General features: G+C 42.1%; 1 protein-coding gene across 1 annotated transcript in view; it reads left to right on the plus strand.

Annotated features, from left to right (window-relative positions):
• Positions 1 to 14840, plus strand: part of SH3BP5 (SH3 domain binding protein 5) — a 108730-nt gene that overhangs the window by 57934 nt on the left and 35956 nt on the right. Inside the window, exon 3 of the mRNA XM_073569214.1 lies at positions 7559 to 7687. Coding sequence (XP_073425315.1) covers positions 7559 to 7687 — 129 coding nt within the window. The remainder of the gene's footprint in view (positions 1 to 7558; positions 7688 to 14840) is intronic.

Consider the following 14840-nt stretch of genomic DNA (forward strand, 5'->3'; position numbering starts at 1 on the left):
ATATCTCCTGCAGTTTTTTATTCCCAGAATTACTGAACTCAGCCAATGCTCCTGTCGGCTTTCCTGGTTTGGCTGATTGTTCGTCCAACAGCTCTTTTACCCAACTCTCCCATACACACAAAAGCTCAGCTGGCCGAGCATTCCTTTGTTCTCTATGAGAAAGATGCTGCCAAATATCTTGGCAGCAATTTATCTCTTAAAAAAACAAAAGTATTGGATGTCCAAAATTGGGCATTCTGGAGCCTTCTGTCCCTCGACATCTGTCTGGGGACCTCATAGGCTGTCAGACAAACCCATAGATATCGGGTTATGGATTTGCTTCCACCCTGTTCTAATATAGGGAGAGACCTGACTAGTTGATGTCACTAGATCTCTCCTGCTGGGTGGAGCCTCAGACTGTAAAGACCAAAGTAGTACATAAGTGGAATGTGATCAGGTGACTAATATATATTGGTTTACTTCTTCTTAGATGTCATTATTTCTGTGGAGCTGGGGGGCCATGCTACTATATAGGAGGGGGTGGGGGTGCTGATACTGTGTTGGGGCTTTTTGGGCCCTGATACTTTGTGGTAAGGGCTATAATCCTATTCCCCTGTCCTGATCCCTTCATAGAGTCTCTGTTATGCCTGGATTTTTGATTGCATAGTAAATCAGGGGTTAAATCCACTTCTATTTTGTTCCTGTACCTCGCCTACAATTTTTTTTTTTTTTTCTTCACATACTGGGTCACCATCTGCCACTGCCTTATCATATGAAGAGATGAAGAAGGAAAAATCATGTCCCAATTCCTAAAATAGTGTTGAATAATTAGGAAGTTCTCTTAAAAAATAGTTTTTAAAGTCAACCTGGCTGCATGTTATTACACATGTAAGAGTCGTATGGCTGGATAGGTGCTTGTCCTACAAAAAAAAAAATTATATAGGTAGCCGGCAGGGAAAGTACTGGATGGAGTGTATGTCACTCCTAGAAAGTTAAGCTGGGCAAGATATTAACCCCATGGCCATTTTCTGTTTGTTTGCGTTTGTTTTTGGCTCCCCTTCTTTCGAGAGCCATAACTTTTTTTAATTTTTCATCAATATTGCTGTATGAGTGCTTGGTTTTTTTGCAGGAAAAGTTTTACTCTTGAACGACCTTATTGATTTTGTCATATAATCTACTGGAAAAGGGGGGGGGGGATTCCAAGTGCGCTTTAATACTGCAAACAAAATGCAATTCCACAATTTTATTTTATTTTTTTTAACCATGTTCACCAAATGCTAAAGTTGACCTACTATTATGATCCTCCAAGTCATTATGAGTTCGTAGATATTAAACATGTCTAGGTTCTTTATGTAAGCGTTGAAAAAAAAAAATCCAAAGTCTGTTTGAAAAAAAAAACCAAAAAACAAACAAAACAATTTTCCGCATCTCCATTTTTCGGATTCTGGGGTTGGTTGAGGGCTTATTTTTTGCACGCCGAGCTGACGTTTTTATTGATACGTTGTTTTAATCGCCACTTATTGCATTTTTAATGTAATACTGCGGCGACAAAAAAAACATAATTCTGGCAGTTTGATATTTTTATCATTATGCTTTCAACAGATTTGATTAACTCTTTTTATATATTGATTTTAAAAAATCCTTCCAGGTATGTACCAAACCTCATGCTATAGTCCAAAAGAATGAAGGCAGCACTCCAATAGAAGAAATAAGTGTGATTTATTGGCCCATGTGCGACGTTTCGGTCCAAGCTTGAGAAAGGTCCACATCTTGGACCGAATCGTCGCACATGGGTCAATAACTCACACTTATGTTTTCTATTGGAGTGCTGCCTTCATTCTTTTGGACTAAAGATTATATTATATTTTTCCAAGTGTGTCAGTTGAGAGAAATTTTTGTGTATGGCACAGAGGCGTAGCTAGGGTTTTGGTTCAGGGGGGGCGAAACTTCTGAGTGGGCCCCTAACTAGGTAACTTTGATTACAACTTGGTGACACACCCTAATAGTGGATGTAGGAGATGACTGCGCTGTTACTGAAAATAATCTCTATATAAAGACCAATATTGATATTACCGCCATATGGCCAGTGGTAAATACCAGTCCTACAAAACATATAAGTGATAACGCACAGTTATAGTTGGTGTCTTACCGCTGACGATCTTTCTGATGGAATCATTCACTTTTCACGTCTTTTCCATCTGGCCCAGACCGACGTGACAACTCCTCCAGCCACGACTCTGCTACAGAGAATACAACAATGACACGTTTCACTTCCCATATTCCAGCCCCATCACCATCTAACTCCAACCTGCACAAACCCTCATCCTGCTGATACCCCAATACTGAGCCGCTGCTGCCGTACGTGTCCCTATTACTGCACCTGATACCACAATGCTGAGCCGCTGCTGCCGTATGTATCCCTATTACTGCATCTGATATCACAATGCTGAGCTGCTGCTGCCGTATGTGGCCCTATTACTGCACCTGATAACCCAATGCTGAGCCGCTGCTGCCGTTTGTGTCCCTATTACTGCACCTGATACCCCAATACTGAGCTGCTGCTGCCGTATGTGCCCCTATTACTGCCCCTGATACCCCAATGCTGAGCCGCTGCTGCCACATGTGTCTCTATTACTACACCTGATACCCCAATGCTGAGCCACTGCTGCCGTATGTGTCCCTATTACCGCACCTGATACCCCAATGCAGAGCCACTGCTGCCATGTCATTATTACTGCACCTGATACGCCAAATACTGAGCCGCTGCTGCCATATGTGTGCCTATTACTGCACCTGATACCCCAATGCTGAGCCGCTGCTGCATGTTTCCCTATTACTGCACCTGATACCCCTATACACACACGGCTCCGCTCCACACCCCCTTTACACACACGGCTCAGCTCTGTACACCTTGTACACACGAAGCTCTGCTCTGTACACCCCGTACACGCCTCGCTCCGCTCCGTACACACACGGCTCCTCTCCATACACCTCGTACACATACGGCTCCGCTCCGTACACTTTGTACACAAACGGCTCCGCTCACCCCATACACACACGGCTCTGCTCCTCCTTACACCTCATACATGCATATCTCTGCTTCGTACACCTTCTACACACACTCTCGGCTCTGTACACCACACACACACACACACACACACACACACACCTCTGCTACATCCACCTTGTAAACCCCTCCTGACCCCACACATAAACTTCACCTCATCCAGCACCATGACAACCAGTACAGCAGAGTCCTGCAGCCACTGAAGCCCCTGATCATGTGACCCCTGACTCCGCCCCTCCTGTGACCTCATCACAGGTCCTGTGCACACAGAATAGCCCAGCCCAGGACAACATTGCTGGCTGTGAGGTGGGGACCCACTGCTGGCACCGGGGCCCCCCACTGCCTTCTCAGGGGCCCATAGCGGCCGGGCGGCAGAGTAGGGAGATCGATTCTCGCTGCTCTGCCACAGAATGTAACTGTATGGGCGCGCTGTGCATGCCGATACAGTTACAGTAGTGTAGCTCCGGTGGGGCCTGGGGCCACTGCCCCCCGGTAGCTACGCTACTGGTATGGCACATTGGATTTTTTTTTTGTTTTTTTTCTTAATAAAGTATAACCTAAATTGTGAAATGTGGAAATGGTCTCTTCCGAGTAAAAGAACAGGAATTCTAGTGCCACCTATTGTGAGACATCTACTACGTACTTCCGTAGGGGGTCTTAAAGGGAGCAGCAGTTTTACATACGGTCTGCAGCATGACTTATTAAAATGAAGACAACCTCTTTTTACGTTGGAGCCGGCATAACACGTCTGATGGCATGAGTCTGATTTTAGAAGCTCTTGTGACCAGCTATGGTTGGGGAAGAGAGAACCAGGTATATGCGTTTCATGAATTCCCCATCAGGTTCTGAAACTTCGCATTACATGCTGGAACTTTAAATGATTGGAAGGCCATGTCATACAACGTTACTCATCTTCCTGAGCGATCGATCCTGCGAGTGGCTCTCCGCTCTTATAAATAAACCTCTGTAGGGTAACCTTCAGTGATTGAACATAATGTATTAAAGATACATCTTTAAATGCAAGTTACGCAATTTTGAATACTTTTTCATGTTGCCACAATTTTATTACAGGTTATTACAAAACTGTAATGTTCTTCCCTCTAATACATGGAGATATAGGTCACTGTAATTGGTGAGCTTAATAGTTATTTGCAAATGCAACCCTGGAGCAAAGAGGGGCTTTAAAGATACTTGCGGCTTCTGGCATTGGTTCCTGGGATTAGAAACCAGTCTGATAATTTACATGCGTTTTATAGTTGCCTGCCCCCTAAGCTTGGGCTACATTCACATAAAAAGAGCATATACCCTTCTGTAAGTAAAGAGCGATAGTGCTAATAAATAACATGGGGTACTTAATAAACCGTCCTGATTGGGGACACCATGTCGTGGTGGGATCATGTTATTTATATGCACTGTTGCTTTTCACTTACAGCAGGGTTTATGTTCATTTTATTTCTAGCTTAAGTATGTCTGTTAAATGGCCAGTGTGAACATGCTCTTGTGCTTGGCATACCAGCTCATAATCCAGATCATTTCTTTGGATTTACATTCACACATCTGTGTTACATGTCTGCGTGCTGCACATTTTTATTTTTTAAATTAGATGGCGCACAGGACCAGAATATTGTGGATCTATTCATACATTTCATACAGCCGTGGAAAACTCAGATCCGAAAGGTTCAGAGCATGGCTTATTCTGATCTAATTTTGAGAATAACAATAGGATATAATGGGTCTGTGAGCTGCGCGATTAAAAAACCCAAATAACACCAGCACTCCACAAGAATGTGAATGTAACCTTAGCTGTCTTACGCAAGATTGATTCCAAGCTGTGCATCCAGAGCTTTCCGTTACTGTGCTGGAATCGGAGCTCCTTCTCAGGAGGGCACATCTAGATTTTCATTATTTTGGTTAACTCTAATTGTTGGTGCTGGTAATAAACCATCATTTGATTGACCTAAAAATTGAGTCTGATAGCTACACAAAATTCAGATGACCAGAAGCTGAACTCCAGACCCCGAGGCAACATTTTAGATTGAATGCATTAAACAGTTTGACTCTTTACACTTTACATACAATTTCAAGTATACATATGCGTAACTTACCGTTGTACACAAAGACCATTATTACCAATTCCATAATTATACTACCACATCATGACTACTACATAATAAATATAACTATGTCTACCATACAAAGACAAATATTGCCAATAACACCACTATACACTTACTGCAGCTGCATACCCCTCCTCCCAGTCTTTTTTTTTTTTTTTTTTTTTTCTTGTACATATACAGATATGAGAAAGATGGCAAGATTCTTCTAATATTTTTTAGAACATTTTGTTCTGAATTTATGGATTTATCCAAATAAACTGTGTAATAAAATGTATCTGCATCCCCTTTAAGTACGATATGTTGACTTTAATTTTTCTGCAATGGAACAACAGAGTTATTTCTCAGTTTATTATTAACTGGGCTGTGTCTTGAGAAGTGTGCCTCGCCTCTTAGCTAGTTTACTTTGGTTGTAGATAGGACTTAAAATGTAACTTTACCTATTACACAATGCTAAGTAAATATGGAGGACATTGATTATACGTTGTCTAGCTAGTGTTGCGGTGCTGAATACTAGTTGGCAAAAAAAGGAAAAAAATGACTTTTGGTTGACACCTAGGCAATCTCTCCTGATTTGGCCCTTACGCTCGGTTCGCATTCAGTGTACGTTCCATTTACGTTTTTGCGTAACATAAAAGGAATAAACATTGCCAACATTTACTGTACTGTTCTTATTAGTATTTAAGGCCACGGCGTGCCGGATTCCTGGTCTTCTACATACAACATCTGTGGTTGTTGTGAGTCGGAAGAACCCCATGTATATTAGATTATCCACAAATTCTGACACCATGAATCTAATGTGGTTGTTGCTTTAATCTGGATTGATATTGATAGTTCAGCGTTTACTTTCATGAGGATAAAATCAGGCAGCCAGATCTCTTGATGATCTGCTAGAGAGCCATGTTTAATTTTTGTTTCCGAGCCCATTCGTTTGTTTTCCCATTAATAGAAGTACTTGACAAATGCTTTAATGTGCACATTGGCTAAGAGCTAGAGCATATATATGAGTGTACAGTATATAAAGATGGATATATACACATATATAAATGCATTTTTATATATTCATATGATGTAATATTATTAATACACTTACATGTTCCTGATACAGCATGGGTCTTAGATTTATAGTAAACTAGCTGAAGAGCCCGGCGCTGCCTGGGCATAGTAACTAACTATGGTTAACTATAACAAATTATAATGAATGAAAATAAATTATATATTTATTTATTAATTATAATCTGAGTGTAGAGCCCTGCCCACTCCGCATAGCCACATTCACTATAATATCTCACATCATCCCGTCAGCCAGAGCCACAGGACTACTACCACTAATATCCCACATCATCCTGTCAGCCTGGGGTCAGAACCAGAGCGCTAAATGGAACGTTCCTAACTTCCATACCGGGGATCCCTTTAAGAGAGGTTTGGCGTCAGAACCAGAGCGCAGAGTGGATTTCCCCTCATTTCCATACCGGGGATCCCTTTAAGAGGGGCCTTGGGTCAGAACCAGAACACTGAGTGGATTTGCCCTGACTTGCATACCAATGATTCCTTTAATAGAACCCTGGGGTCAGAATCAGAGTGCTGAGGGATTTGCCCTGACTTCCATACAGGAGATCCCTTTAAGAAAGGCTTGGGGTCAGTACCAAAGTGCAGCGTGGATTTGCCTTAAATTCCATACCAATGATCCCTTTAAGAGAAACTGGCATCAGAACCACAGAGCTGAGTGGAGCGGTCCTAACTTCCATACCGGAGATCCCTTTAAGAGAGGCCTGGGGTCAAAACCAAAGCGCTGGATGGATTTGCTCTGACTTCCATACCAATGATCCCCTTAAGAGGGAAGATGTGCCTACGGGATGGGGGTGTGATGGGGATATAGGCACGGGAGGGGGTGATTCATTTGCTCTGTGCTCCTTTCTGGGGGCAGACAGTGGCTGGGAGCTTATGTTCCCAGGGCTGCTAGATTTCACCAACCATGTCAGTGTCTGCTGAGGTGTTGTCAAGTGGGAAAACTTGCTCATGGCAACTAATCACCGCTCAGCTTCTTTTAGCCAGCTCTGGTGAAATGAGATATATATATATATATATATATATATATATATATATATATATATATATATATATATATATATATATATATATATATACTCACTCACTCTCACACGTATGTATATATCATTTATATTTATTATTTTTTGCCTTAAAAAAAAAAAAAGGGTCACTCTTAATAATTTTAGCTACAATAATAGGTGGTCTCAAACATCTAAGTTCTTCTATTTTCGACAGTTTTTAAGTTGCTTTTTTAAACTTTGAATTTTTTTTTTTTTTTTTTGCAGGAAGGAAACTTGGATGATACATTTTTGACATGAAAGATTGAACATATTTCTGTCTTTTTCAGGATGCCAGACAGAAGTTTCGCGCTGTGCTGACAGAGGCGACGTTGAAACTGGATGAAATGGTGAAAAAAATTGGAAAATCTGTAGAAGATTCCAAACCTTATTGGGAGGCCAGGAAAGTGGCCAGACAGGTGTGTAACTGATGACTGTGCAGAGACATTCTGCTTGGGAGCTGGAAAATGTGTCAAGGGGGAATCTGTCCGTTCCCAAAACTGCTAAAACCGTAATGTAGCGGCACCTACACCGGTATCTATTGATGTCTTAAGTGGCACAGTAATTACACTTCCCTGAATGTGATTGACAACCTTGATGCCGACTAGTAAAGCCACACTTTTATATGTGATGCTTCTACTATTGCCTCATTATTGTGCCACTTTAAAAGGCATTTTCCAATACATGATTTGGCATATGTACAGCTATTGTAGTGGTATTAAATCGTTATTGGACCGGATATGTTCCCTTATTTTACAATGTTGTGTTTTTTTTTTTTTTTATCACTCATTAGATATTTTGGGAATTGCCTGTGATAAAAAATACAATAGTCTGCACACTGTGGAAGAGGTCTGAGAAAGCCACTGGCACACGTCTGAAAAAAAAACTATAGTTGAAAGTATAGCTAGTATTGCATTTTTTTTACGTCTGTATAGAAAGCCTTAAAGGGGTTGTCCGGGCTTTTCACATAATCTCAGTACATATCTGGGCTTCAGAATTATGACAATATGTAATTTACTTTCTGTCACTAGTTTGCACGGTTTTCTAGATATTCTGAACAGAGCATCCAAGGGGGGGTGTGTTATGGCATTGAAATGAGAACTAGTCGTAACCTCCTACTCTACTCCAAACATGCCCTCTATAGCAACAACCCCACCCTCCATAGCTACAGGCCCTCCCAGTCCACATGAAGCAGCCCTCATCACACAGTCAGGAATTCTTCCGCTCCAGCAGCCTCAGTGCAGAGAGCTGCTCCTCCCCCAGACACACACTGAACAGTGTTCTATGGAAAGTGAAACTAGTGAGGAGGAGGGAAAATCGTCCTGTAATCTGGGCCACTCCATAATTACAATACATAACTCATTATCAGTAAATCCTTCCCTCGCTGTCCCAGGCTGCTGGCAGCAGTGAGAACAGACTGTGTGATGGGGTCTGCAGCTTCTAATCTGCACAAGGGATGCCAGTCACTGATTTAATCTGTGTGACAAAGCCTCTGCTGTGTGAATGAGACAGCTCTGTGTCACTGATGTCTTCACACAGCAGCAGATTTGGTGCAGTGTATGTGCGAAGCTCCACCAAACTCCCAGCAAGCTCCAGTGACCAGCACCACCCACTGCCCACTCAATGGCTGGCAGTAAACTGCACCAGCACTCATCTTTATCATTATTCCAGCATTGGAAAGAACACAGCAGTGATCCTGTATTTGTGAAAGCAGCACAATACATACAGTACATACACCCCCCAACACTTCACACTGTTACAGCTGCTGATTGGACAGGCTGCTCCCATCAGTATTTGTGTCATTAGAGACACAGTGCTCACACATACACTGCACCAAATCTGCTGCTGTGTGAAGACATTAGTGATACAGAGCTGTCTCATTCACACAGCAGAGGCTTTGTCACACAACAGATTACATCAGTGACTGCCATACCCTGTGCAGATTAGAAGCTGCAGACCCCCATCACACAGTCTGTTCTCACTGCTGCCAGCAGCCTGGGACAGTGAGAGAAGGAATTACTGATAATGAGTTATGTATTGTAATCATGGAGTGGCCCAGAATACAGGACGATTTTCACTCCTCACTAGATTCACTTTCCATAGAACACTGTTCAGTGTGTGTCTTGGGGAGGAGCAGCTCTCTGCTCTCTGCACTGAGGCTGCTGGAGGGGAAGAATTCGTTACTGTGTGAGGGCTGCTTCATGTGGACGGGGAGGGCCTGTAGCTATGGAGGGTGGGGTTGTTGCTATAGAGGGCATGTTTGGAGTAGAGTAGGAGGTTACGACTAGTTCTCATTTCAATGCCATAACACACCCCCCCTTTGATGTTCTGTTCAGAATATCTAGAAAACCGTGCAAACTAGTGACAGAAAGTAAATTACTTATTGTCATAATTCTGCAGCCCAGATATGTACTGAGATTATGTGAAAAGCCCGGACAACCCCTTTAACCTTGCAATATGAGGGGGATATAAGTGATAAAAATATTTACTTGATACTTGTAGTAGTAATAAAAAAAAAAAAAAAAAAAAGAGAATTTCAAATTTTCTAGCTTTTGACCTCCAGCATTACAAGATTCTTTTTTTTCTTTTTTTACTTCAATGCCTTTTAGCAGAATTGATGGCATGTGAAATGGACCAGATCTGTTTCTTGGGAAATTTTGGTGTGTTATTTAAGGTCACATATCTTTCTGAGAATGTATAATCCAGTAATTATTTTATATTGCAGATTTTCGTTTCCTATAAATGTACGGTGTGAAATGACACTTATAGAGCAGTAAGGCACTGCGTATTTACAGTATAAACTCTGAGATAGTAGACATGACCACCTACCTACACTGGATAGGGGAATGTTTTAGAGCAGTGGTCCCCAACCTTCCTAGCTTTGAAGGCCACATTATGCTCTGATAGATGGTCACTAGCCTCATTTTGCGAGACCTCTCCCACTTACACCATAGTGACACCAAGAGCCCCCAAGTCCCAATATAACAGCCAAAGCTTCCCTACAGAAATCACACCAAAACCTTGCACTCCTCCTTCCTTAAAGACATTACTTGATAAAGACCAATTGTGGTCGAAACGTCGTATTATGGCGGAATAAAGGCTTTTTTCTCTTTCATCACCTGGACTAGATGTTGTTCCTTTCTATTGTTTGTATCACTTATGTCCAATTGGGTCAATGGGCTTGGAACGTGCATCCTGGGACTGACATGTTGTCAGCTGATTTTTCTTTGCTTAAACGTCACATTGACTGACTCAATCGGCTGGTGTTACAAAATATGAAGTGTTTGCAGAATTTTTTTTAAGTAATAAGAGTGCATCACGGTAATATGTACAGACATCTTCAATGTTAATTTCCCTATCCACTGCAGACCAGTGCAAAACTATATGCAGTGACTTAGAGGGTTTCCTATTGGACCAATCCTGGGCAAGGTGCAGCCCGTGAGCCACATCTAGCCCCCTGGCTAGTCCGGCTCGCGGACCCAGACAGTTGAGGGGCTGGAAAACAGGCTCATGGGCTGCACCGTACCTGCTCACTTGCTGTCTCCATCTGCACTGATTTCATTGGTGGAGGCTGTGAAGGGCTCATGTTGCATATGGGGAGGCTGTGGCAGAATCTTACATCTTACAGTATATACGGGGCTGTGGGGGAATTCATACGATATACAGAAGGGGCTGTAGTTGGGTTCAAACGACATATAGGGTGATGTCCGCATACTTAATTCTGCTCCGTATTAATTGATCTAATTAATATTAACCTCTTAACCCCCAGAGCTTTTTTCGGTTTTGCGTTTTTTCGTTCTTCACTAGCCTTCTTCCCAGAGCCATAACTTTTTTTATTTTTCCGTCAATTTGACCATGGCTTATTTTTTGGGGGATGAGTTGTAATTTTCAACGACGCCATTGGTTTTACCATGTCGTGTTCTAGAAAACAGAAAAGAATTCCAAGTGCGGTGAAATTGTAAAAAAAAAAGTGCAATCCCACAGTTGTTTTTTGTTTGGCTTTTTTTGCCAGGTTCACCAAATACTAAAACTGACCTGCCACTATGATTGTCCAGGTCATTACGAGTTCATAGACACCAAACATGTCTAGGTTCTCGTTTTAACTATGTGGTGAAAAAAAAATTCAAAACTTAGCTCAAAAACAGAGCAAAATTTTTTTTTCCAAGACCCGTACCGTCTCCATTTTTCTTGATCTCAGGTTGGGTGAGGGCTTATTGTTTCCGTGCTGAGCTGAAGTTTATATTGATACCATTTTGGTGCAGACCCAATCTTTTGGTCAGCCGTTATTGCATTGTAATGCAATGTCACAGCGAGCGAAAAAACCTATTTCTGGCGCTTTGACTTTTTTTTTCTTGCTACGCCAGTTTAGGGATCAGGTTTTTTTTTTTTTTTGATCGGGAGATTCTGAACGCGGCGATGCCAAATATGTGTTTTTTTTTTTAAATTTTTTTATCCTTATTGTTTTATTTTGAATGGGGCGAAAGGAGGTGATTTGAACTTTAATTTATTTATTTTATATGTTTAAAAACTTTTTTTTTTTTTTTTTTTTTTTTTTTTTTTACTTTTGGCATGCTTCATTAGTCTCCATGGGAGGCTAGAAGCTGGAACACCTCAATTGGCTCAGCTACATAGAGGAGATGATCAGATCGCCTCTATGTAGCTGAATTACTGACTTGCTATGAGCTCCAACCACTGGGTGGTGCTCATAGCAATCCGGCACTGACGACCATTGCCGACACACTGGTGACCCGTGATGGCGTGAGGCGGGTCACTGGTGTGCGTATTTCTGGCGCAATTGCCAGAAGCGCCATTTAAATGCAGCTGTCGGCATTTTACAGTGGCATTTAACTAGTTAATAGCTGTGGGTGGATTGCGATTCCACCCGCAGCTATTGCGGTCAAATATCAGCTGTTCAAAACAGCTGACATGTCCCGGGAAAGATGTGGGCTCACCGTCGGTGCCCACATCAAAGGGAGGGTATCCAACATCAGCGTAAATATACGCCCGATGTCGGTAAGGGGTTAATATAATTATCAATAATATAATTATATAATATTGATATTGAGCAGAATTCATTTCAGCCTATTAGTTCAGCCTCCACAACAGTCACGGTCTCTCATGTGGCCCCTCGGGAAAATTAATTGCTCACCCCTGTATTAGACCATTAATGCATTCCTTTGGAAGCCGCTGCTTCTTGGGGCAGTCTTTCTATCAGATGTACCTAACAGTCTGAAGTGAGCTTTATCAGAGAAAATAACTAAGGTTTGTACTGCCTGGTATTGGGGTAAATTGCTGATTTAGGTGAGAATGGGTTTACATCAGTTAGGATTTGGCCCAGAAACTGATATCCAGCTGCCAGGGTAAAGTGCAGAAGTCTATGCTATAATTTTGGATTTCCATAAACTTTATGTATTTGTCAAAAGTTTGTATAATTTATGAAATTCTGTTAATTGTACTTCAGTAACCATCGAAACATCTAATGTAAAGATTAGGATTGATCGAATAGCTTCAGATACGTGCTTACCGAGTAAGCAGCATCAGGAACCCGGATACCTGGAGCGCTGCCGATAATCAGGTGTCCGATTCGCAGCTGCACGTGTCGCGCCTGTGTGACAAACGCAGCACATGTATGGAGAGCCTGTGTGTTGTGCTCTCCATGTATGTGTTGCGGAAATTGAATAACAAGACCTAATGAAAGCAGTTCGGTAGGTAGATAAGCAACCTAAATCTACCTGTCACCAACCTTCTACTCAGCATGCTTGGAGACACGAACAATAAGTTGTGACTTCTTGTGTTCTGGATGATCTCAGTAGTTACTGTTCATTGTGCTGTCAGACTGGGACTATGCTCCAAAATCATCATTGTGATATACACAATCCTTGTTTTCATAGATTAGCTGAGAAGCTGTGTTATTTTCCCACTTATTGCAATTCACATCCTCCTCTAATAAAACCAGTGAGGTCTCTGACAGCTGGCATCTCTGAACAATCAAGAAGAGGGAAGTAAAATGGGTCACGCTTACGTATGGCATTAGACACTCATTCATGGGCTTATATGTCTTTTCATAGAGACTATGCTTAGGCTTTTGTCAAATTCTAGAAGGAAATTCTCAAAGTAGTTTATACCTGCTTGAGGACTGTTATTTGGTTGATGGATTATTCAAGCGATCCTTCCCTATCCATAGAAATGGGATCCCCTTACTGCAGCTTGCTGTGCTGATTCAGGAAAGGTGTACCAGCATGTCACTGTGGGTCATGGACGTTTCTCAGTGTGATGTATGTACTGAATAAATATGTTTAATAAAAATATGTGTGTATATATACTATATACTTTATAGCTGTGACAGTATAACCCATCTTTAAATTTTCCCCATTTGGCATACATCACCCCAAGGGTGACCACCTTGGTGTTATTTATCCACCAGTTGCCATTGGGGCCATCCTGTAGTAGTTTCAATGCTTATAGCTGGTCATGTGGAGTGCAGTCTCCCCCAGCCAAGACATGTCTGGAACAGAGATTATAATATGCTGGCTGATGTGTTGGAAAGGAACAGAGCCTCATTCATCTTTATACAGAAGGAGAGACCTACTAAAGGATAGGTTGTATATAGGGGACTAGAGGAGAGACCTACTAGCAGGACAGGTTGTATGTAGGGGGCTGGAGGATAGACGTGCCACAGGTTGGGATGTATTCATTGGCTCAGATGAGGGAAATACTGCAGGATGGAGCTCTGTATACAGGGGATAGAAAGATGCACTACAGGATAAGGCTCTGTGTAACGGAGTGAGATTAGTAGACCCGTGTTTGTTGTCTGATGTTGAGAACAGTGATGTAAAACTGGTTGCTGTATTGAGGCATGTGACAGAGGGTTATCTACTGTATGCATTAATAGTGACATTTGCAGTTTCACAAAACTCATCTGTTAGCATAAGGGGTTGTGAGATGTGCTAGAACCAGTTAATGATGTAAAATCACACTGCAGCTATGCTGATGTTGATGGCAGAAGAGAAAACCAGCCAGACAGGAGCAGAAGGTGAATTCTACACTTAAATTGGCTTGATGATAACGCTTAGAGGTGGGACTAGTCAGGTGCACACTTCCGTTTTTTTTTTGTTCAGTTGCAATCCGTGAAAGATGCAAAAAACTGATCGTTTTCCGTTGTGACACCAACGTATGCCACCGGACCGTTTTTTTGACGGATTCGCTGAAGTCTGAAATTTAAAGGAACCGCGTCGAGAGAGAATATTTTTGTTTGCACGGCTTTACCGGAACGCTATTCAGGGGTTAAAATCCTTGCTGGGGAAAATCTGCCGGGCATGCGCAATACAAAATAGCGGACCGTCGCTCTGAAACGTTCAGGGTTTAAATTCCCTGCCGGAGAATATCTGCCGGGCATGCGCAATACGAAATAGCGGACAGTTGCTCTGAAACGTTCAGGGTTTAAAATCCCTGCCGGAGAAAATCTGCCGGGCATGCGCAATACAAAATAGCGGACTGTCACTATCAAATGTTCAGTGTTTAAAATCCCTGCCCGAGAAAATCTGCCGGGCATGCGCAATACAAAATAGCGGA

Source organism: Dendrobates tinctorius, unplaced genomic scaffold, assembly GCF_039654945.1.
Source record: "Dendrobates tinctorius isolate UK_male_01 unplaced genomic scaffold, ASM3965494v1 ptg000005l, whole genome shotgun sequence".
In the NCBI taxonomy this organism is placed as follows: domain Eukaryota; kingdom Metazoa; phylum Chordata; class Amphibia; order Anura; family Dendrobatidae; genus Dendrobates; species Dendrobates tinctorius.